General features: G+C 39.4%; 1 protein-coding gene across 1 annotated transcript in view; it reads left to right on the top strand.

Annotated features, from left to right (window-relative positions):
• The window catches only part of fgf11b (fibroblast growth factor 11b), a 41,688-nt gene extending 17,534 nt beyond the window's left edge, over positions 1 to 24,154 (top strand). The window contains exons 2-5 of the mRNA XM_023275414.3: positions 3,446 to 3,556; positions 4,594 to 4,697; positions 16,936 to 17,134; positions 17,238 to 24,154. Coding sequence (XP_023131182.1) covers positions 3,446 to 3,556; positions 4,594 to 4,697; positions 16,936 to 17,134; positions 17,238 to 17,374 — 551 coding nt within the window. The 3' untranslated portion in view covers positions 17,375 to 24,154. The remainder of the gene's footprint in view (positions 1 to 3,445; positions 3,557 to 4,593; positions 4,698 to 16,935; positions 17,135 to 17,237) is intronic.
• Positions 24,155 to 25,861: the final 1,707 nt, after the last annotated feature.

The raw sequence follows: 25,861 nt of genomic DNA, 5'->3' as shown, positions 1-25,861 counted from the left end.
GCACAGTTTTGATTATTTGAATATTGTTAAGGCGAGACATTACAGGCAAAAACATTTTTTTAATGTTCTTTTTTTGATTAAAAAAATAAATCTAAAATACACAGTTAGGTGTCTACTTCAATACACTGTCTATTGAGCAAATAAAGGCATTCTTAATAAGAGTCATTTGCAAATTTTAATATATGATTTGAAAAAACTTAAAATATTTTTTAAAAACAGTTTTAATGCAAATAATCAGCTGAGGAAGTTTCATGATATCTGTTAGTTACACCTTTTATAAAAGTAGTGATTTCCTTTTTAAATTTTTTTTTAAAAAAAATACATTTTAATCATTTTTACTGATGGGGTTTGTTCATGTATCAGTAACAGCCTAGTTTATGAACATCTTATTCCTAAAAACATGGCAAAAATGGGTGATGGACTGATTGAAAGTGATATCCACAACTCCCTCTGTACAAACGTTTGAATTTAACCTCAAAAATCAGGGCATTTTTGTACGTATAATACCTAATACGCATATTTAAACAAAACACTGCAAAAAACTTGCAATTCAAAAAAAATCATTGGCTTTTTGGAAGGAATCGACAGAGGAAGTTTCATGATAATATCTATTAATTAAAAGTTTCACTCTATTGACCTGTAGTGTCTATTAAGCCTAGTTTCTGAGGTGAACTGAGTTTGCTTAAAAAATAATTAAAACAACTACGAATTGTTTTGTTAATGAATAATGTAGTGATTATTTTCTTTATTAATCAGTCCGTTGTTTCTTTATAAAAAGTCAGGACAATAGTAAAAAAACAGTATCTAGAATACAACTATTTAAAAAAAACTTTTTTGCCGGGACCGTGCTTCTCTAATGCTGGATCAGAAGTAACGGTGTGTTGCAGTGAGGATGCTGAAGTTGGAGCAAGTCCTGCTGAGTGAAACATTAGTTTTAGTGCACCTGACACCAGGCTTGGGAGTTCCTACTGCAGCCATATTGCAAGAGATGTCTGTTGAATTTCTGCCGAAATGTGCTTTTTCTGAGGCACATGCAGTCGTCACTCCTAATGAAATGACAGTCATCTTATTCACTCTGTTCCCCTGCCGTCCCTCTGCTCACTTCTCTCCTCCCTGATCCTCCCATTTCCCTTTTCTCTCTCTCATCTCTCTCTTTTGCATCTGTGGGGACGAGTAATGAACGGCTTCCCTGCTCTGATTGGATGATGTATGATGTTATTAGGTGGGATGAAAGCGAACATAACTCAAAGGGTATGAAATGGACAAGGAGAGAAAGAAAAAGAAAGTGAGTGAGCAGAGATACTGAAATGTTTTGACACGCAGCTTTGAAAAAGAGAGGACAGGGAGTGCTGCAGATGCATGCATGTATCAATGGGAGCAGGTCACAGTTTCACTGATGTTTCAACCCTGGCACACTTCCTTTGGGAAATAGCCCTACAGATCTCATCCCTGCATCCTCTGCCATTCTCTGGCTCCGTGTACTCGTCCGAAGAAGACAGGCAGATTGCGCAGTGCCCTCGGTCGCTCCCTGGGGAGTGTGTGTGAGGGCATAGGAGGAGTTTAGTGGTAGGGGAACTCCCAGATGGCCCTCAGTCTTCCAGAGGCTCCATCATAAACTGCTCCTTTATCCATGTTTCATCTCCCTTATTAAAGCTGCAATGAAGGAGACCGGTTAGTGCACTGGGCGTGACTGGACTAAATGACTGTGCTTTAAGCTAAATCAGGGGACCTCAAGGGTTCCCCTTGCTGTTGGAGTATCCTAGACGAGGCAGCAAGGTTGCTGAGCTCAGGAGACAACTTAGATTCCCGCTACTGTTGATGTCTTAGTGCTGCTGCAAAGATTCTCTCTCTTTCTTAAATCAATGCAAAGTAGGCTGCAGGGACTCCACTCATGAAACATTCAACCACCTTTTTCACCCTCTATCCTCTCTTCCAGCACCCCGACCTCTTGATTATATATCTTTTATTTAGCAGGAGACAGACTAACTCTCTCACTTGACTCTATCCTCTGCTGGCCCCAGCTGTTGCTAAAAATAACAGTGGTAGCTACACAGTGGACTGAGCTTAAGTTCTACATGCATTTTAGTCATTACTAAGTTGTGGTATTGGCCCTTATAGAATTTCAGCTTGATTGTGTGTGTTGTATATTAGTTAGGTGAGTAATTCCAAAAATGTACATTGGGCAAATCCCTAATAAACTGACACATTGCTATTGAATACTTAAAGCCTAAACTCTTTTTTGCACTGAACCGTATATTTTCTATCCTCTGGTGAGAAATCTCTATATTCTAGCAATGATTCTGCACACAAATAGCTGTATGATTTTTTTTATGTACTAGTAGTAGTGTGAAGTGTTTTGGAGCTGGATAAGTATTCTTTCATGATGGTAATGACATTAGATATCCATCATCATGGATCCCCCTGCCTGGTAAAACTCTGGAAGTGTTAACAGGATGCCAAATAGCGCTTTTACAAGACATTTTTAAAAATATATTAATACAAGATTATTTTCTTTCTATTTTACGATTTTCTAAAATCAGAAATTATTTAACATTTTAAATAATTAAAAATTTAAATTAAAAAATGGGTGCTTTTGTTTATCATTACTATTATTACTTATATAGCATCATTAGCCTAAATCAATTATACATCAACCAAAAAATCTAGTATTTGCTGCATATTAAATCATTTTAACCAAGTTACACAGAGCAGACCAGTCTGAAGCAGCCTAACCTGGCATTCATGTGGATGTTACTTTGACATGTAACACCTACCTAGACATTGTTGCAGACCACTTACTGTACAGTATTACAGTGTTTGGTTTGCAGCAACCAAGACTTTGTTGATATGGTGTCAGTTTCCCAGGTAAACGTTCAATAAATGGTAAAAGAGTTAGGCCTAGCAGTCTCCACTGGGTTGAGCAAGTACAAATTTGTGAAAACACCTTGTTTTTCACATACAGTCTGTCCCCTCCTTATGAAAGTAATGCCAACAAATGTAGGAGCATATAAACCAACCAATCGACCGCCTCAGTGTACATCACAATGTCTTAGTTTAGTGTGTTAGTATGCTAACATTTGCTCATTAACACTAAATTACCATTGAGAATGATGGTAATATCATTTGCTTTCTAACTGTGGGAAAAAACTTAATTCTGATTATGGAACTGTACAAAGTGTCCAGTAACTCATAAGAATTCACCTCTGGCGACCAAAAGTGTCTGTACAAAGTTTTCAGTGTAATCTATCCAATTTAAAATACTTAAAATATTAAATACTGCACATAGTAAAACTCCCATGTGGTTCAGAGTCTTCATTCAAACTGACATACTTGACTAACCCATTCCTTTTTCAGGCTCTCTAAATTTGTGAATGTCATTTCTGCTGTCGACCTCTGGCTATGGCATCTGTCTAATGCGATGTTGTTATTCTGTGCTCCCTTGCAGAGCCACAGCTGAAAGGCATTGTTACCCGGCTATACAGCCAACATGGATACTACCTGCAGATGCAGCCTGATGGCACCATGGACAGCACAAGGGATGAAAGCAGCTCATTTTGTGAGTTTGTCTGTGTCTAAATGTAGCCAACATTTTGCGTTATGTTTTAACCAAATTATTCACAGTATAGTCTACAGCACTACATATACACACTGTAATAAAGCCAGGCAACTCCTGCATGTTTCACTATCATACAGCTCAAGAATGGAACAGCTCATGCCTTCATTGGGAGGTAAATCTCCAACTTTGGCAAAGTTAATGCTGTACAGTACAGATTGAACTAAACAAAACCACAGCAGGTGTCATGCTGTGCTATATATGTCCTTTGGCTGAAGAGTCAAGGCAGAAGTTAGTGTTCTGCCAGCTCACCTGTCAAATTTGTTCAAATTAGTACTGTTATTTTTGTCTTTTAATAGAAAGGAACATCATGTCAACCTGCCTGTCAACCTTAGGCACTAAAGTGTGTCCTTGCTTGTGCAACAGTGCTTATATCACAGACACTGGAACTTGCTATTTGAAGTTTATAAACCACAAAAAGCAGTGACATATTGCCACTGTTCATCCTGACCTTTAGCAAACTAAATTTGGTTTTCAGCCCGGAAACTATGCCGTGTTCTCTTCCTAGTATCGTTTCTTTGTATATGACCTTCAAGACTCAGACGTGGGTCATTTTTCAGACTGTAACTTGAATATGCTATTTATTTACTCACAAACCTAGATTATTTCTTGGTAAGATGTGTCTTTTGTTGTTAACTGGTTTTACAGAAGGTTAATCATCATATTTACTGCCTTTGCTCTAAGCCACAGTTGCTATGGCGGAACATCTCCATCATTATCGAGGTTTAGAGACAGTGTAAAGCACAGTGAAGGTGACATGGTATTGTGTTTCCATAAACATAAACTCCAGGAGGTCACAGCATTTGGGCTTAAGAGAGATATAGCAGGCAGCAGTCACACGGCAGCTGCTCAGCCCAGCAACACGAAGACAGGAAAACAGAATGTGTTGCTATTGCAGTTTGATTTCACAATCTCCTGACTCACTTTTTTTCTTCTCTCTTTGTCATGCTCTATCTCTCCAACTTTCTTCTCCAATTTAGCACAGTTCAACTTAATTCCAGTGGGATTGCGGATTGTGGCAATTCAGGGGGCAAAGACAGGGCTGTACCTCGCCATGAACAGCGAAGGATACCTCTATACCTCGGTAAGTATGCCCTACAGAGCAGTCACACATCTACAGAAGAAAACAGGGGTGGGTGATCCGGCCAAAAGATTACATGATAAACTTTTGACGTAGAATCACAATCCACAATCTGAATCATGATTCTCCCTCTAAATTTAGTCAAACACATACACGTGATCACATAATTAGATGTGCATGTGGCTACCTGTATACCTGTCACTTCAACCCAAGGCTAGAAATCCCAACTCACAAATCTCTGCATCTTTTTTCACTCTGAAGTAGTGATTCGTATCTTTGCTGCTTGCTGAGTTTCCACCCAATAAGACTACTTTGACAATTGATATTTACTGACATGGCTACTTTCAGAAAACACAGTCACAAAATGATGTTCTGCTTCTTTATTGAGGAGAAAAGAGATAATAACATGACTTCAAAGGTTTGTTTGCTGCACCGATACACAGCAGTGGTAGTTTCTGAAATTGAAACACTCAAAAAGGGAGACATAAGAATTGCTTGTAAGTGCTCAAGTTTGGATATAAGCTAGGTGTGTCTTGCTGTGCATGGTTCTGATATCTTTCATAGAAGTTATTGCCTACCCGCATTACTGACATGGAAATCAAGAGGGAGAATACCAATCACGACTTTATCATACACTGTCATTGTGGATTTAGAGGTTCAGCTGTCTGTCAGTTACACTTCAGTTTAGTGTCTCACTTATTTCGGGATTATATGGATTTTATGGATAGAAGTACAGTGTGATGATCACGTGTCATACCCTGCTAAGGAGAATTTTACCAATTTACCAATGCATTTTATAGTTTGTGTGACGCATGATATGTCAGCTTTGCACCTGTATAAGAATAGCAAGCGGCATTCAAGTCTTAAAAAAAAAAAAAAAAAAGTTTCTCTTAAATATTTCATTAACATACGTTAGATCAATTCTTGTTAACTTTCCAGTCCAACAGATCAGATTACAAAGGTGGAAAACAGAAATGTGTGAAGCAGGGGAGAAAAAAGAGAGATGAGGGACTAATTGAAGGGCAACAATATCCATGACAAAGTATTAGTATCACAACCCGTTTTGTCAAATTTGGCCAATGCTGCAATGCACTTCATTACCTCTTAAGTATCATTTCAACTGGAGCTGCTAACTAGATGCGCTCAGCAACCGTACCACTAGTCAAAATTGACACCTCAATATCAAAAGATAGGCAACTATAATCAGCAGCAGGTATTGTCGTAATGAGCAGGCAGTGTGAAGATTAAGCCGCAAGTAGGAGTTCTGGTTGTAATCAATACCTTGCACAGTGTTAGAGACGGCTTTAGGCCAATATGTTTAACATCATGTAAAACCATAATACATGTTATCAAGGAAGTGTTGAAGTCCATCTCAGCAGTTAGTGAATCTTTCAGGGTGGGGAGTTCGATTAGCACCTTGGACAGTGATGGTGTCAGTTTAAGAGCATGTAGTCTGATCAGCACCCTGGACAGAGCTCATGACACTGCTTCCATGTGATTAGTGTCGAATCACTTAACTATGGCTACATGGTTCTCACTATATGATGATGGTAGTTAACGTCGATCATTTTTACTTTACTGGCAGTCACTGTTTCCTGCCCTCTAGGATAATAGCACAGAAGTACGACAGTTATGCATGTGTTCATATATAGGACAGTGGCCAGACTCTGAATGTAATGTATCCTTGCACTAAGGACTGTAATAAGCTGCATTATTATAATTGGTATTTTGATTAATTTTTTTTAACTGCTGTTACCATTTTACATATAGTATACAATACATTATTATCGCTCATGCACTCATTCTTAACATTAAAATATCAAGAGGATGATATTATTGTGCAGTTTGATGATGAAATACATATTCAGTAAACACTACTCAGTCACAACATTCAAACCACCTACACCACAGTATTGTGTGTAGGTCCCCCACAAAATGCCAAACAAGCTCTTAGCATTTGGGCCACTGCATTCACTGGCAATGGCATGTTTGTGTCCTGGGGGGTATCTGGTGGGGCCTCTGTGGATAGAGTGTGCTGGCGCATCTTGCAGATGCTCTCTCAGATTGGGTTCTAGGGAATTTGGAAGTTGGGCTTGGGCTCTTTGTCATGCTCTTCAAGCCACTCTTAAGCAGCACTTGGTATTGTCTTCCACACTGGAAAAACTGCTCAGAAACGGTGAAATGGTGCACTGTCCTCTTCAGGGTGGCTGCTGCTGTCAGGGAGCGCTGTTGCCATGGGGAGGTACATAATGTTTATCACTTCACCTGTCAGTGCTGTTAATGTTGTGCCTCATTGGTGTAAACAAGTTGCATATCTGTCTCTCTAGTGGTTGTGTGCTTTCATTTCGACAGAATGTTTGGAAAATTATATGCAGAATCAATGAATGCAAATGTGGTTTTATGCAAATAATGAGGACAGCACCATCAGTGCATGTGAAAGTTAAATCTTGAATTATGGCATATGGACTGCACCACCTCCTATTATCTTTGAGTCCCTGATTAGCATGCATTAGACTTTGGTGCCTTGTCTCTGTGAACAGAGAAGAGAAGGGATTTCCTCAGCACCAGTCAATAGCTGTACTGCATCCCACACTGACCTCTTTCAGAGAATTTCCTCTCTCTCACACACATACACATAGAGGTACAGGAGTGAGTTTATGTAGGTGCTGTGCAACAGAACAGCTGTCGTCTTGTGTAATATCATGCAAGTTTGATTTTATGACCATATATTGTTCTCCATAGTGCATCTGATGCACTAATTTGCTGGTGTAGGAAGGAGTGCAGGTGGCATAATGGGGCTCTTTGTACATATCTTTGTGCTCAAAGAGCATGTTCCTATTTGCTTTTAGATTTAAAGACAAAGAGGGTAGGTGGCAGAGAAGAGGAACTTTTTTATTTATGATAAATAAGCTCATAACTGTCACTTCTAGAAGAGCCAAGGTAACTGACAGAGTGATTTGTCACTTCCTTTTAGCTATTTTGTCATCTTCATGCATATGCTGCCTCTATTGCTGCTTACTGATGGCTATTGTGCTGGTTTCTTCTGAATAATCAGAGGACTACTTTTTCATGTCCTCCACTCACATATATACTGGTCAGGTTGTTGGGCTCGGCTCAGTAACAAATTGGGGAAATCCACTGCTGTCTTTTCTCAAACATTAATCTCATTACTACCTGTAAGTGACAACAGGAAATGGCTGATCTTGATACAAAAATAGAGCTTGTCTTGTTCCTGCCCCATTTTATAATCTATGTGCTCTGAAAAACTCCTCATAGATACAGATTGTGTGTGTGTAGGACAGAGTAGAAAAGAGAGAGATAAGTGTTTGTGTTAATCGAGAATAACATTTCCATTAACAAGGAAGTTTTCAACAGCTGTACCAGACTGAGAATTTTGTCAGCTAAATAGGATTTCAATATGAAGATTTGACTATTCATTATGTTTTTTTATATATAGACTGTCAATCAGAGAATCAATTGGCGTGTGTTTCTGTGATGCTTTTGGCCACTTTAACTTTGTGAAATTCAACCTCGGCATGTTGTAGGAGAGGAAAGGTAGTTTGTAAGGTTGAGTTAGAGTCCTGTTAATGACAAAGCTGGACTTTGAGAATATATGGTGTGAAAGTGGAGGGTATGCAGACAAGACATCTGGCTAGTGTGGACAGCTTTGGATAGCGGTCCTTGTTTTTTCTCTACCAGTTTGGTGCTCCTGCATTCTGCAAGTGTGAGTTTGTCACTCTGAATTCTCTTGTTCTTTATCAACTGACATGAGCTGACCTAGCATATGCTGGCTTTAAGTCGATCAAATGTAGTTGTTCTGCAGATGATAATCTCAACAGCCAAAATTTCTTGCTGAAAAAATGCCAAACACATGAATAAATAATAAAATGAATAGCATACTAAATAGCCTAATATTGTGAGACTATGATATACTGTACATGCAAGATCTAAAGACTATAGCAATAGCATTGCACACTGGCTTAATGCTGCATTTTGGCATGACTCTTGAATGTCAAAGCAGACATGCCTCAAAAGCCAAAGAATGCTTTTAACAAGCAGCAACTTCCAGGACTGAATTTATCAAATCAGCACTAGGTGCCAAAAACTCCAGTTTCTCAAATGTCCACTTGAAACTGGCTCCAAAAGTGAGTCAGTCCCCATAGATTTACATGTTAAAATGCCCATCTTTACAGCAGAAAGAAAAAATCTTTACAGCCTGGTCCAAAAAAAAGGTTTTGGTCTCTATAGCTGATGTGGCCATTCATGATAGCTTTGCAGCGGGTGAATTTTTATATAATTTAACTGTCTAAATTGTGTTAAGGCTTGAAGTTTTCCATAATTAAGGGCATGGCCACTTTGAGCGACAGGTGGGTGCTGCCCTAGGACAGTCCATGATGTTTGATGAGATGTTTGCATGGCCTGCTTTAGTCCAACTTATGCTTCACCTCTTTGCATGTTTTTGCATTAGCTGGTAGATAGGAGGAGTCAGGCTTGCCATAATGATAGCAGTGTTTCCTCTACATTCATTTAGGAGTGGCGGGCCGCCATTCCTAAATCCTAGCCACCGCTCCTTCAAATTTCTTTTTTATTCTTTATTCTCTCAAATACACCACCGCTGCATGTCTCCACCTTCACAGCAGAGTGCTGCACTGTGTCGGGTACTTGCGAGTACTAAGATAAACTACAGATAACTATCTTGCTCAGTATCTACTCATTGTGGGGGGTTAATATGACGTTGATTACTCATGAGAGCGCAGCCTTAAAAGTGACATCACATCACCCAGGGACTTACCAGAGAAAAGTTATTAGCTTAAGATAACTCATAATAGATTTTACAAGTTAAATAGACATTCGCAAAATACTGATTACCAACCAGCGTTACGTAACATCTCGGTAGCTTAATTAAACGGGGTGCCAACTCAGTATCGCTAACTGAGTTAACTAATTGATAGCATTAAGCTAATATCTACACACCATGATGTAACTACTGACTGCATTTTCAGATGAACCTGTTCAATTTTTTTTTTTTCATTCAGTCTTTAAAAAGCTATTTTCAACTGGCCATTCAATAAATCGATTGTAAAAGTAAAACCTGCAGTCAAGTGTCATTTATTTACGTCGCCACGGCTCCCAGAGAGCCTGCCACCGCTGCTGAAAAAAATCCAGGAGGACACACTGGACAGTCAGCCAAAGTCCCCACGCTGAGCTTCAAAACTCTTCAGGAAACCTATTGGTGATGTCATGGAGAGTTTGTCCATCTTTATATATGGTCAGTGGTTTTAAACTAAATGGGCAGGAAAAGTTCAGAGGTGAAAGATTGGATTGAATAGACGAAATGCTCTCCACCACTTGTGAGACGGCAGGTAGAACAAACAACTCTAACAAAAGGGTAAATCAATTTGAAATCCTCTGAACCTACAAAATACAGTCAATGCTTGGATGACACATCAAATGTTAATTTAAAATAACATCAAGTTGAGAAAAGACATGCTAGGTGGCAGCTGAAAGTCATTTATCACATTGCAAGAAATGATCCCATGCCATCAGTTTGCCGGCTTAACTGTTTTCTTTTAAATCTCTAAAAGCCCCTACTATAAATTAACTTCATACAGACACAATGAATGAGCAAAAAGTGCAATCTTTGTTGGATAACAGGGTACGTGTTTTGTGTTTTCTTGCTATTTAAGGCATATCATTAGCATATGAAAATACTATTTGTATAGAAGTTGCTTAATATGGCCAGAATTCCTGAATATTTACATTTTTACGCTAAATAATCTAACTTAAACTTAGTCGGAAAAAGGCAAGCAGAGATATCCATAAGATTTATTATAAAATAACCTCATAAATAGAATAGAGTTATTGCCTCCACTATATGCAACGGTTAGCTATGCAGTTTACCCATTTCATGTGGCTTGGTGGGCTGCACAGTGGCTCGGTGGTTAGCTCTGTCTCCTTGCAGCTTGAAGATCCCTGGTTCGTGTCCTGGCCTAGGATCTGAGTGGAGTTTGCATGCTCCCTGTGCATGCATAGGTTTGCTACCGGTACTCCGGCTTCCTCCCATAGTTCAAAAACATGCTTAATTGGTGATTGTAAATTGTCCATAGGTGTGAATGTGAGTGTACTTGTTTGTCTCTACGTGTAGCCCTGTCCAGAGTGTCCCCTGCCTTCACCCTAAATCACCTGGGATAGGCTCCAGCTTCCCCGTGACCCTAATGAAGATTAAGCGGTCTATAGATGATGGATGGATGTGGTTTGGCTCTTATGCTGTTATTGTAATGCACACTAAGACTAAAAAATAAAGTATAAACTGGTCATTTTGAAGAATCTCACTAGACTGAGAGGTTTCTGAGAGATGATTTGACTCATTAATTTTCAGAGGGTAGCTTTTGCGCCAGTCAAGATTTAGAAAGGGGCAAATACATATTTAATCAACACTGTCCAAGAGATCTTTCATCTGGGACATCACAATATCGAACTGTGTACATGGACCTTTGATTCATTAAAGAAATACTAAAAGGACAACAGCAAACAACAACTATTGTGTGATTTGTGCAGACTGGCATAGAAATTGAGGAAGACAGACAGACACAGGAGAGAGATAAAGAAAGTGAAAGAGCGTTAGAGGTATTGATGAAAAGCTTTGTCCTTTCTATTCTTTTCATGGGAGGATTACATTGAGATGCAGGACAACACCAGCAGCTAGATAGCATCGCTTTTATCACAGGACAGGAGAAAATGTGGACAATAGAAAAAGCAGCAGAGAGAATGATTGGCCATGGCAAGAGAAAAGAGATGAAGCGCAAAAATGTAATGATAACGAAAGACATTTTGCCTGGCAGCCAATTAAGAACACTCAGGGAAGGCAAAACCTATTCTTTCTGATAGATTCATGATCTACTTTGTACTGGTGCTCTCCTTCCAATATTGTCCCAGGGATATATTAGAATGTAGCCCTTGCAGTTTGCTAAGATATGAAATAACAATAGTGGTAATAATAATACACAAGCAAGCACCATTCTCTGTGTCCCAGAAAATTTAAAGCAGGGGGATTTTTCATAAAGGGAACCGACTGTGTGGAACCAGTCACCTCTGTCACTGAGGGTGAAGGGAAGACTGTCAGCTCCAGCTCCACTCTCACCAGCATTATATTGACAAGGGCCTTCCAGCTGTCAATCACCACTGCAGAACTATGAGTCCATGCACATTATCATCCACTCTGCTCTTGTCATGCGAACATCATGTCTTAGTGGACTATCATAAAGCATTAGGGATAGACCATACATGTGCGGTGCTAAACAGCATTATCTGCCAGTCTCACCCTCTGTAAACCCCTCATAATAAGCACATCTATGCCCTATTGACTTATGTAACGTGGTGTGTCATAGTGCATCTACATCTGGCACGAGAGCAGCATCAGCAACATGCCCTGCTGGTGGTTTCCCACGTCGCATACGCACACATGCACAGATTGTGTGCGTGTGACAGAGGATTGTTTTGAAAGAGGTTTACATTTACATTGTCATATGAGTGGGTCTCTGCAGCAGCAATGCAGTGCTATTGGAATGTGGTGGGATTACTGCAGCTGGGCAGATTTCACAGCTTCTCATAGATTACCCAAGGAGCTGATGGGCCGGTCAATAGATGCAGGAAGCCTGCATGACACTGTGACCCCTGCTGTCTAAATAGGGGACTGCAAATAATTTAACATCACCGATGCTAATGCATTTTTGAAATTCCAGAAGCACAGCTACATGTTCAGGGGCATTACTTCTCATTTCATGCTTGCATGATGAAACGAAAGTAAACAAGATATACACACATCATTTACGCCCTTACTCTCTAGTAAGGCACAACTTTCATTCCTGTTCCCTATATTTTAATTAAATACAGGGAAAGATGTTTGACCGATCTAGGAAGCTCTGTTCTATTAGTACTTCCCTGTCCTTGCTTGTTTGTAAGTGCACTTCCAGTGTATTGTGGCATGGAGAGTAAAGCATCCTGAAGCAGGTAGAACAGATGTAATCAGACACAAGGGATGAAGAAGGAGGTGGTGTGTGTGGGTGGGGAGGGTCGGGATGATACTCTGCATCATAAAAAGGTTCTTCCCATCTTAGGGATTCTCAGCACGGAAGCTACATATTACCTTTCTCAACTGCTTTCATTCAAATTCATTTCTAGCTTGTGACACACAGTAGAGAAGCTTGCTGCCCAAGTCTCTGAATACGTCATGGTTGAAAAAGAAAGAGGTTTTTATTTAATTTCCAGTCCAAGCACCCAACATTCAGATGGAAATAGTCCCTCATCACTCTTAAAAATGTGCAACACTCAACACTTTGTCAGCAATTATTCATCCACGCAGGTAAATGTGGTGGTTTGAGTGATATCGTCAGTAAGTACACCTCTGTTGTAATGCTGAGGCCTCGAGGTTGGCTCAAGGTGAGCGTCTGATACGGGGATAATTACAGCAATGTATTTATATCACTTAGGGACAGCAATATGGGCCATTGTGGGAGGTTATCATAAAAAAAATCACTGTATGATGAGGACAATTATTTCATTGTCTTGTCTGCTATCACACAATGTTTTTTTTTCTTCAGACCTTTGGAGACTACTTGAATGAAATACTGAAGATGTGAGTTCTATCATTAGACTAATTTCAGGGGAGTGATTATGAAGGGTAATTATAGGATGACTTGGGAGAGGGGTTATCACTGGTGTCATTTCAGAGGTTGAGCTGAAGGGTATTTTGCTGGAGTGATGGGCTCTCTTTCCAGAGGGACATAAGTGTCAGATCGTGGGGTGCTGGCGACTAAAGCCCTTGTCGGCCAAGCGCTCCTGCTTTTGGTCCTGTGGGAGAAGCAGGTCTCTTCCTTTCTCTCTCTTCTTAATCTCCTTTATTACCCAGCAACCCTTCTGTCCTCTCTGACTGATCTTCTGCTCTCTTTCCTGTCTCTCCTACCTTTCCCCTTCTGTCTCCCGCACTTCCCACCCCTCTTGCTCTCTGGCCTGATTAATAATGAATGAAGCGGATCATCTATCGATCCCATCCTCTGTGTTAGCACAGCAGAAGATATCAAACCTGTCAGTGAATCTTAAAATAACCCTACGAAGTGGTGGGGATGGTAGTGGGAGTGTTTGTTGAGTTAAGGGGAGAGGTGTATTTTTTTATGGTGGGATGCTAGTCGTAAAATGGGTATAAACTGTTGGAGCAACAGGACAGGAGTGGAAGGAGAGAGAGCACAAAGTCCTGAACTGCCTTCTCAGCTTAAAGGTTGATGCCTCCCTGTGAAGGAGAAAGGTGATGATCTGTGATTAGTGTGAAATTGGAGGTCTCTTATACCTTCTCAATCTACTTCTGGCTCTTTTTTAAAGCTCGTCTATGCCAAGCTTTGATCCTTTGGCCCTCTTATGTCGTCCTGACTCTCAGAGAAATTCTCCACTCAGCCATTTCTGCCCTGCTGCTCTCAGTTAATCAATCCAGCAGATTGGCTTTGCTCTCTGACAGTGGAAGGACCCTGTCGAGACCCTGATGGAGACTAAGAGAGATGTATATCTGTCTCTATTGGTTAATATCACCGGTCAACATTATGCAGGGTTCAGTAGTCCTTATGTTGAGGACAGAGTGGGAGGGGAAGTGCTGCGGGAACATGATCATTTACAATGACTGGCTGAACTGTTGGATTTGATCCAAGTTCAGCTAATTTGATTTTGTAATGTCTATTCAGATTTAACCAGTCACAGACAACTGACAGGACATGAGAGTGGCCTATACTAAAGATATGCTTCTTTTTGGGGGATTCGCAGTAGCATGCATTTTACTGTAGTAAAATTTTATTGCTTTTGCACACACACAGCCAGAAAATCCTGCTAATGAAGTGTTTCCCAACCTGTTTAGTTTGTGATTTTTAAGGTAAAGTTTGTATTTCAAACCCCTAATCACAAGTGTTAGCTGTCTATTAGTTGTGTGGTGTTTATTTTTTCACTTTGATGAAGACTACGCATTTTAATCGATCTGCCAACTTTGAAGTCGAAGACTCTAAATTCAAGCCATGTACAGTAACATTTATTCATTTGGCTTTTGTACAAAAACAAGGTACAGTTCAAGGTACAGTAAACCAAGGACAAAATTCGAGGAACCTACTAAAATGATCAACCTAATCAAACAAATCTGCAACTATTTTAATATTAAAATAATTGTGCAAGTAATATTTCAAGGAAAAATACAGTTAAAAATCCCTCTTTTCAGCTTCTTGAATTTGACAGTTTCCCTGTTTTCTTAATCACTTATTTTACAGCGAATATCATTGATTTATCACAGCTGGTCAGAAAACAAATGTTTTTTCAAAACGATTTGAACTTTGACAAATGGTGTTTTTTTTTCATCTTTTTCTGACAGTTACTAGGCCAACCAACCAATATTTAGATATTAATCAGTATTAAAAATGACCATGAGTTGCAGCCCTTCTTTCAATATGGGATCTCTACAGTGCGTCTAATGTTGAACAAGAAGTTATGCTATGTTGATGTATGTTGAATGGCGAGTTCAATGCACAGATGTTTTTGGGATTAAATAAAGCCTCTCTCGAAGCAGATCATGCTCTTAGTTAAAAGATTAAATTCTGGGCCGTCCATGGTGCACAGTGTAACTTCAGTATTCACTTAAACCACTAGTTTACGCGTTTATCAGTTTAACACCAAATAAAGAGGGGCATGCATGCAGTAATTACAAATACAGGGGGTCCTTGACGTACGGTGGAACTCCGTTTCTACGGCGTGACATAATGCAATTTTCACCGCAAGTGGGAACTCACATACTGTGACGTATGTGGCATGCAACTGCCAAATGTAAAACGTCGCGTAACAACGTATTTGTCCGCTCTGCTGGCCAAATAGTTCCCACAGGATTTTGTTCACCAACCTCACACATTGTGTACAAACTTGAATTACTGACTTAGCAAGTAAGTTTGTTGGACTTAGGATGCAGTTTCTGCAATTAAATGTCACAACTAGAAATCTATATATACAGCAAAAGTGGGTGATATGATGAAAAGATTAAAGGGCAATATTTTGGGAAACATTTATGATCCACAGTCTAAATCAAAACTCTCTGCATAGATTTAGTTCTCATGTGATTACAGATTAGTTAGCATATGGTTGACTGGATACAAGGTCTGTCTCTTCAACTAGGGAACTAGGAGCTAAAGGCCCAATTCACAAATCTCATGTTTTCACTGATTTCATTCTGAAGGTTCTAGTCTGACTCACTGGATGCAGGCTGTGGGTATAAGCCTGCTGTTGGTCGTGCATTTCATGTGGCTTTCTCCTCCCCTTCTGCTAACTATGTGTTTCCATTTTCAAAATCCCTTTGGGAAATAACGTCATCCTCCGGACAACCAACCTAAAGCTTTTTTCCCCCTATAGCAGAATGATAATGAGGTGTCATTCTGTAGACCATTCTGCGTCACGGAATGGTCTGTGTGAGTCTAGTTCAGACCAGAAGAGGTCATTTGTATCTCTGACACTTTGAAGCTTCTGTGAGGATGCTGAGCCACATGCCGCTATTCTTCATCTGTCATGCTGTTTTCTGTTCACAGAAAACGCTACATCTCCAATATGTGTCCAATGATTATCATCCTAATTGTATCACAATCAATTATGCTTTTGCTTTGTTCATGTGGTGTAGGAAAGTTTAAATGACAGTGTTATTTGTATATTTTATGACATGATCTGTGTGACTCCTCTGAAAATGGAAAAATAAGATTGTCCATGACATAACATAGTTAGATCACCTACCCCTGATGTACAGTATGTAATGCATGTCTATACACTAAATTTGTTATTGTATTGGCGTAGGTGTCAGTGTTTTATTGCCTTTCATCTTATTTCTGCATCTCTGCTTTTATCCACTGGGAATGCGTTATGTTTAGCAGAGATGTTAATGCTAATTCTGACATACTATACTATAGCATGCTTACTTGTCTTGCTGCTCTCAAAGGACCAGGATGTTCATGCTTTCAAAGAAACAACAGTCCAGATATACCGTAATCCCGTCACCTAATTAATGCGTTTTACTGTGTGTCCATGTATTCTTTCCAAGTGTGTGCTCACATACACTGGAGTTCATGTTCAAAGACTTGTAACGTTTCTCTTTTTTCAAAACATTTGCACATTATTTTTCTTCATGTGCTTTGTTTGCTAATGCGAATGGACCTCTCCCCTTTTCCATATTTCATTTCAGGAGCACTTCACTCCCGAGTGTAAGTTCAAGGAGAGTGTGTTTGAGAACTACTACGTAACATACTCCTCCATGCTCTATCGCCAGACCCAGTCTGGCCGCTCCTGGTATATCGGTATCAACCGTGATGGCCAGGTCATGAAGGGCAACCGGGTAAAGAAGACCAAGGGAGCCGCACATTTCCTGCCTAAAGTTATAGAAGGTTTGTGTGTTATATGTCACTTAAGCAAAATTCAGATCAGTTTATGTTAGCTATTCATCACCTCCTTAATTATTAACCCACAGTCTCTATCTTTGTCATATAGTTGCGATGTATAAGGAGCCTTCGCTGCACGAGCTTGCCAGTGAACCAGTGAGTCCGCCTCGGAAGACAGTGAAGACGTCAGATTCGCCGTCTCTAAAGAATGGACGGCAAGAAGATCCAAAGGCTGATGCCTCATAGCACAGGAGACTGAGGGCGGGACAAAGGGCAGCAGTGACACTGGGAACACAGTTGCCCATTAAGCACTGAGCGTGGCTGAGGGAATGGTCCTCACAGGCCACCACATTCCAGAAGTGCGCTATAAGATGCTGAGGGATAAAAAGTCAGCAGACCATCAGCAGCTAAGAAGGCCTGAGAGAGGAGTCACCCCCTCACCTGACACCACAGAAAGAAAGCCCAGGGTCCGAACCAGAACTACTATTCCCTCCCCCTCCCACTGTTAGTCTCTTCCTCTGCCCCCTGTGACTTCCTAATGCACAGGCTCCTTCATTTCCCTTTGAGACTCAAGCTTCTTTGTCCCACTGACAATTTCATCTTTTCTCACATGTCTACCCACTGTCTGCTCTATTGTACTGTATATTCACCACACACGCATTTGCAGCACTGACTCGGCATCATAATCCTCACCCATGGGCCCCTTCTTGAGCCCTAAAGTTGGTGACAGTGTGGCTCAGCCAGCTTTCCACCCACCATCTGCCTACCAGCTAAGCTAATCACCAAGGTCAACTAAAGCTCAAAGTGAGATGAAACAGCTCAGAGAGGAAAGAAATCTGCAGGAAGCCTGGGTCAGGTCAGGTCAGCAGAACAACATGAGAGCAGGAGAAAGTGTGAAAAATTATTTTAAAAGTAGTTTATGACACCAACACTAACACGAATTATTTTCCTTTTTTGGCTTGTTTTCCTTGTCATCTTGTGAAAAAGAAAATGGAATTCATAACAGTGCAGAGGGAAACAATGTCTGTAAAATATGATTAAGATGCTAATAATGCCAAAAACATGACATCAAATCAATAAAAAGTTGATGATATGCATGTTAATGATGATGAGCATCATGATGTTGATCATGACGCTCTTAATAATAAGGTTTAGGATGTTTGAACTCCAGAGTAGAGTTTGTGAAGCTCACAAGAGAGGCACTACTTGCAAAAGTATAAAATTAAATTAAATTAAATTAAATTAAATTAAATTAAATTAAGGAACTCTTTGTCTTGGGAAGATGAGCCATAAAATAGAGCATAAATTATTAGTTTTTAATCCAAACTCTCATTGAAAGGGTTACATTGTCTGAGCAATATATTTACAAACAAGCCAGAAGATAATACTCAGTAAAAATAGGGAAAAAGAAGAGTGAGTGAATGAGTGAGTGACACCCTCTTTCTACCCTGGGATCTCTACCAGGTGATCACTAATTATTGCACTAGCTCGATAAAGGCTACAAATGAACAAGTGGGTCATATTTAAAATCCAGGGTGGATCTGAATGCAGTCACCTGAAAAGGAGTGGTGGTGTGTACTTCACTCAGCATCTGCTGTCAGAATAAAGCCAGGTTTGAAGCCCAACATCAAAGCTAGAGGAGCCTCTGAGCTGGAGCACTTGTTATTCTGAGGATGTCTGGCAGCTTATCCACTCACTAGCTTTATCAAATCACCTTGGAAGAATTGCCCTCAAAAATGTAGTTGTCTGAGTGAATGTCTCAGTGTGACTGTGTTTTAACCCTTGTGTGTGGATGTCTTTTAGAGTATGGATGTACTGTAAGATTCTGTGTGTGAATGTGTGCCTGTACCAAGGATAGATAGAGGAACTGTGGGTAACCTCTACCGTGTCCTTCAGACAGAGCACAACATTGTGTCTTTGATATATTTGTATCTGTGAATAGGTGATGCTTCATCTGTCTTGTGCATCGTTTTCACTGACTTCACATTTAAAATGGCATGGAAGAGCAGTTCTGTGCAACTTTGTGGGGACTGACCTGGAAGGCTCTAAATTAATTTAATATTTTGTTTTGCTGCAATCAATCAATGTTTTGAATCCAGCGAGTCTCTAAAATTTTAGAATATTATGCACTGACCTGATTGAAGTTAAGGCTTCTAAATGGGAACCGTCAGGGTATTTCAGTCCTGGCTGCCGTTGGGTGCTGTCTGCTCTGGTAAGCCACTGAGGGGAAAAAAAATGTCACCACAGTGTTCAGTCAAAGTGAATGTGCATGGATACTGCCAACAAACACAGACAGCTGTGAGTCCTTTGCTATGTCAGAAAGAGCAATGTTAGGAGAAGGCAAACTGTAAAAATGCTCATTATATGGGCGCTAAAAATCACAGATAAATCTAGGAGGTTCAGTGCATTGGCAAAGGCATCTAATTTTAATGGTAACATAATGTGAAGACGGGTTACAGAATGTGGAACGGAGGCTTTACGAATGTGCTGTATTGAGGGTGAAAAGTAAGTCTGAAATTGTGTGCGGAATTGCAAAGAGGTCATCACATGGAGGCGGTTATTTAGAAAGAGTGAAGGATTAGCAGGTGTATTCTTGAAGAATGTTGATAAGGAATTTCTGCAGCAAAGTAAGCAAGAATCTTGGCAGGGTTGTATGCGGCATGTGGATATGATAATGAATGTGAAACAAAGAGGCACGTAAGGCACTGTGCGCTATTTATGACTGGGAGTCTATAGAGGAAATTAGTTGGAGGGCTTTGCGTTTTTTTCCATTAAGTCTTTTAATTTTCTGGGCTTTTCCGGAGGGAATATCACTCAGTTCAAATTTGGATATTTTGTCCTTGCAGCGGATTTTGTATTGCAGACCTACAAATCTCTATTTTTGAAAAGTCAATTCTCTGTCTCCCTGCTGAATTTGGTACAGCCTAGTATGGCTTCTAACTTTGCATTACTAACAACTGTATAAAATCAAAGTGTCGTATTTGTGTATTTTAAAGTTAATAAGCCATTCTATGACAGGAAAGCATATGGACATGCAAAGGAGTGACAACATAAGAATCTTGTATTCCAAAATCTAACATAATTGCAATTTGGTCTCTCTTTGTATGAACAGTAAAGCTACAACTAAAAATACAAAAGTATCAAATCATTAAATTTCCGAAGCTGAAACCAGCAATTTTTGGGGTAATTAATCATGAAAAATAGTTGCAGATTAATCTCCTGTCGACTCACTCATTGACTAATTGCTGCAACTTTACTTTACAGAGCATTAGAGCAGATAGGATGTAAGTAAACTTACAGAAATAACTCTCACCACTCTTTAATATACTTTTGTTAAACATCAGAGTAACTCCAAATTCCTCCATAGGTTTCACAGTCCTAAAGAGCAGCCAGTTCTTACTTGTGCAACACAGAAGGATGTCACAGTAAGGTGTTCAGTTGGGATCCTGCAAGTAGACAGACAAGAAAGGAGAATGTTAAGTAGTCCGATGTCAAATGTAAAGTGAAGAAGATAGAATTTAAGACAGGAAGATGTTGACAGAAAAGTATGTTTTCAAGATGAATGTGAAGAAATACAGGTGACAGAATGTAGCTGTGAAGTGAAACTAGAGAGATGCTTGAATGTAAGAGCTATGCGAGTAAAAGCAGCTGAAGGTGCTCGTAGAAAGTCCACCATAGAGTACAAAAGATATTAAGAGGATCCTTGTTATTGTAGTTGAAGGGGTCAGAAAGTGTTTCATTTTTTGAGTAAGAATACATTTATGGGTCGCCAGGTCTTGCAGAGCTAACAGTGAGGTGGTAACATGGAAAATAAAAAACACTGAAGGAGTTTGTGCGCCCACTCATGAGGTTTAAAGTTGTAATCCCTGTCCTACACAGATCTCCTCAACTATAGTATCTACAGCCCATTAATTTTCTTTTCAATATTATGTTGTCTGTGTAGGCGTATACTTAACAGTGTCTTCATAAGGTCTGTGTGTGATTGTGCATCTATGTGTATGTGTTTGTGTGCATCTATGACTAAGAGTAAGGTAAGACAAGACCAAGAGACAAGGGGAAAAAGAAAAGGGATGAGATTGAAACAATGATCGATAGACTCAATAAAACACAAACGAGAGAACAGCCACCCTGAGATGGGTGCAAAAATTTCCCCAAGGTCTGCCAAAGACAGCAAAATCCATTTGTTTATAATGAACTCAGATGGCTGTTGTCCGATTTCTACCTGTAAACTCACCAAACAAGCCACATGGACGACAACAGAAAGAAGGATTTTCTCATTTCCTCAAGACCTGTACACTGGGCCTCACAAATAGCGTGAGTATCAGCAGCCATAGTGTCCTCTGAGATACACATCTGTTAAAAAATAGTTCAGGTGCATAACATAAACCAACTCCCTAAACTTTAAATTATTGGAAAACTGGAAGCACATTGCACCTTGCAGGCATTGGGCATTGCTTAAAACATCTGAAAGTTACCTGACTGTCTAGAAAATGCTCTTAAAAGATTATGACAAACAGGAAATCCCGGTACTCTATCAAAGTTAGCGGCCGTAACAGGCAATAATGAATATTTCACAGCAGCTAATTCATCACAAACATCTGGGAACTAAAAGCTTTATTTCACTGTACAACAACTACTAACAAACAGGGAAATCTTTGGAACAAACCCAGGTAACATTTCATTTCAAGTGTATTAAAAAGAACTAACAAGGCATTTTAAACACACTGAATGCTGTAGAATAAAATGGTGTTTGTCCATGCACTACTTGAGACCATTTTGAGCTATACATCTTTTGATTTTTACATTTTACACAGTCTGCATGTAATATATGTTGTCTTTATTTAATCAGGCTCATAATCTTCTGTTCCTTTTGTGAATTATCAAAAAGAAACAAAACTAGGATCCAATTGAACTGAATAAGCTGCTCATCCCTGTCCAGACACCGTTCAGTCCAGTGTATTATTCTCACATGCTGTGCTTGTTTGCAGTCAGTGTTAATGCATCATTGCAAATGCAGACGTACCAATGTGTTTCAACTGTACTCAAAATACTTAAATGTGCACCTTGTCAAATTATAGGGTAAATCTATGTATAACTAGCACCCTCTAATGGTTGTCCCTTCAAGGTAGCACTCTTTATGAAGGGCATACAGACAAACAGGTCTGAAGGCAGAATTACAATGTAGAGTTTCGGTGAATTTACTGTGGTGAGATATGGTATTGTTGTTCACACAGAATTTTAAAAGCAGTGCTTTACTTGCAATTTTTTTTTTACAATTTATGACGAGGTTTAGCTCTTTACATCAAGCTTTAATTAGATGATAATGCACTCATTACAGCTACCTAATGTGGTTATGATGCCTTGTTATGCTTTATTTGCAAAAAGTCAAAATGCAGCAGCTTCTAGCATTTCATGAATTCTCTCTTGTTGAATTATTTGATTTAATGCAACTCACAAAAAACTATTAATGGTAAATGACAGTACTTGGCACTGGAGAGATTCATGCAGTGAGAATAGAACAGAAAATCTGACAAACAAAACAATACATGGAATGACACAGACTGTTATGTATTGTGCTATAAATCCTGCCTCTCTTGTGAAAACGTATTTTCTTGCAAAACCTAAATGGCGTTAAAAACTATGGCGCTAATTTTTGGGGACTATTCATGGGAACTGAACAACTCAAAACCCATCAAATATGAATTATAAATCAGTCCTTAAATTATAGCACTAGCACAAAATGGATGTGTGCCATGCTGACGAATCTTAAGTTTTAAATATTCAAAGCAATATACTTCAACAGAAGTTGAGCTTCAGCTGCAACACTGTTTGTGAATATTGTTAATTAAACAAGCAAAGTGCAGAAAGCAGAAGCCATTTATTTTGAACTCGCAGAGTAGTTTTGCTGCTACAGCCTAACATTTCTCCTGTGTGAGTGAGTGACTACTTTGAGGAATGTTAAAAAAAGTGAGCAATCTCTATGCAGTGCAGCAGTATGCTTCCGGGAAACAAATGTGTGTGGAAGGATGCCAGTTTAAGTGTTTGTTATGTCAGTAATACAGTTATTGTATATCAGATGTACTATGTCAGGTCTTTTTTCTCAAATATGTACTTAATATATGTTCATGTTGATTATTTTTTATTACTGTTAAGTTGTTCTACCTTGTCATGTTTCCTTTCTAATGCAAAACCCTCTAAAGGAAGAAGAATTGTTGTTCCTATTTAGTGTGTTTTGTCTTTGATCAGCAGCGTTTTGTCCACAATGATGTGAACCTTGAGTGAAATTCACCCAAACTGAATCCCACAAGTTTCCTGTCATGACCTTGGTGGTCTCAGAGTTACAGTCACGCAAGTCTTCCAGAAAGTTCCCGCTATTGCTTTTTCCTACTCTTACAGACTCTTCTCTCTCGTAAGCCAATCTCCTTGTCTTCCAAAAAACTGACACTTTAAAAAATAATAAAAGACCAAAAAAAAAAGCCATAACTAAAAATGGGCCTTGACACTGATCAGCCACAGAGAGCAGGCCTGACTCCTCAGGCACCTCCCGAGTGTTACCAGGGATTCAGACACGTTGGACTCCTTACAATAAGAGCCAAAACAAGCAACAGGATCATACTGGCTTTTCTGAACACTCAGAGAAGCAGCAAAGAAAGAATGAAGACCAGCAATATGCAACGAGAACTACCAGCCTGCACTCAAGGAGGGAAAACAAATCCAACGGATAAACTGCAATCAGGATTTGCAGGCTACAAAGGCAATTTGGTCTGCAATAATAACAACTATTTGTCCAGACTGACATGGGATTTTTTTGTTTTTCTTTGCAAAGCATGCATACATCAGTGTTCTTTGGCTCTTTAGGGATGACTCCCTCTCAGTATCTACAGTCACAAGTGCTCAATTCACCCTCTCTCCATGTTTGCCATCAGACCTGTGTACATTTCTACAATAACTCCTACATGAATTGACAGGAGATGTCTTATTCTGGAATATTATTCAATAAAATAACATATATTTGTATGATTGTAAGCAGTCCCCTTTGATGTTTTGTCTTCTTTTTCCAGTTTCCTTTCAAGTCCCTCTAAAATGCAGTATTAGTTTTCCCTCAAGGCGCTGTGGGCCATCTGCATTTCTGTCCTTCCTTTATTTGTCCTTGCAGTCACCTGCTGGGCTGCATGTTTTGAGAAATCAATAGTCTAAGCGAAAATACATATTGAAGTCAGGAAAGATAATATTGAGAGGTTACTACATCCAATTTAAATAAAGAAGAATGTCAGTGTTTTTGAAAAAAGTGACTGGAAATCCCAGGTGAGCTAAGAGAGACAGGTGACAGAGGTTGTGGCTGAGTCATCTGACCAGCCCTCATTCTCTCTTTTCTTCCTCTATATTTAGAGGGCATACAATATTGTACTTTGTGCCTTATTTCCTAGAGTCAAACTGCAGCTTTTCACATCTGTGTGAGCAGTTCTAAAGAAGGTTAAATGGTAATGTTAACAGTGCTGGTTTCAGGATGTTTTGATGACAGCAGCCATGGCAGCTTGGTTATTTTTTGGAGGGATGGGCTTAAACATTCAGCGACCATTTTATTAGGTAAACTCATACACTAATTCAATCCAACAGAACACCTCTGCCATGAATTCTACTTTTACAAAGCTTATAGGCTCTCAGACAGGTAATAATCCCACTTTAGGTATATTATTGCAGTTCCAGTGGGTGGTGTAGGTGTTCTGGAGTGCATTATAATATTTGTTTGCGATTATTTCAGCTCCAGTGAATATTTCCAGCAGCAGGAGATGTATTCTGGGTTCACTTTGAGCTGTTGTCATGGATTGTGATTACAGAAGTACCAAAACTGCAACTAACAATTATAGTCCCTGTCCATTAAACAGTCTTTTACTAGATTACTCAATTAGTTGTTTGCAGTAGGAAAAGGGAGCAAATGGAGGAAAAAAAATCAATCACGATTTCCCAAAGCCCAAGATGATGTCCTCACATGTCTTGTTTTGTCCACAATCCAAAGATATTCAGTGTAATGTCTTATAGTAGTAAAAAAACAACAATAAGTATTCAAATTTATGTAGCAGGAATCAGAGAATAAAGAACTAATTTTATTATAAACTCAAATTGGTTATCAAAACAGTTAGTGATGAAATTAATGGTAAAAAAGTGAGTCTAACTTCACAGAAAATTAAATGACGCTTCACTGTATCAATTACATATATTCACTCAGCCACTTGGAGGTCTACTTAGAAGCAATATTTCTGCTATTTTGAAAAACAGGACAAGAGGTTGTCCACACACTGAATACGTCACATTTATTAACCTTTCAGCACTCAGCAGTCTAATTACAGACCAAGTAACAATTCTATCACTGGATTGGCATGGAAAATTATATCATATTGTTTAAAAGCATAAAGCGTCACGTTTCAAATGGTGTATATGATTTTAAGATACCAATACTACAGCAACAATAATTTCTTTCATTGTAATAACAGCAACAAGACACAAAGCAGGCGTGCACAGGGAAAGTTGTGGTGCCACCTCCAAAGTAGTTTTAGGTACCGGGAAAGGAAAATTACTAGTGCCAGAAAATAATAACCGGGATTGCTGCCATTTAAGTCCAATAAACAAAATTCTTCCAGGCTTTTCTCCTTAAACACGAGAGCGAATGTTACAGGTTTGAAGTTATTCAGTAATGAATAATCTTTCTGAGAATACACTGATGTTCCCAGAGCT

Source organism: Amphiprion ocellaris, chromosome 14 (assembly GCF_022539595.1).
Source record: "Amphiprion ocellaris isolate individual 3 ecotype Okinawa chromosome 14, ASM2253959v1, whole genome shotgun sequence".
In the NCBI taxonomy this organism is placed as follows: Eukaryota; Metazoa; Chordata; class Actinopteri; family Pomacentridae; genus Amphiprion; species Amphiprion ocellaris.
This window is presented reverse-complemented; position numbering and strand designations above follow the sequence as displayed.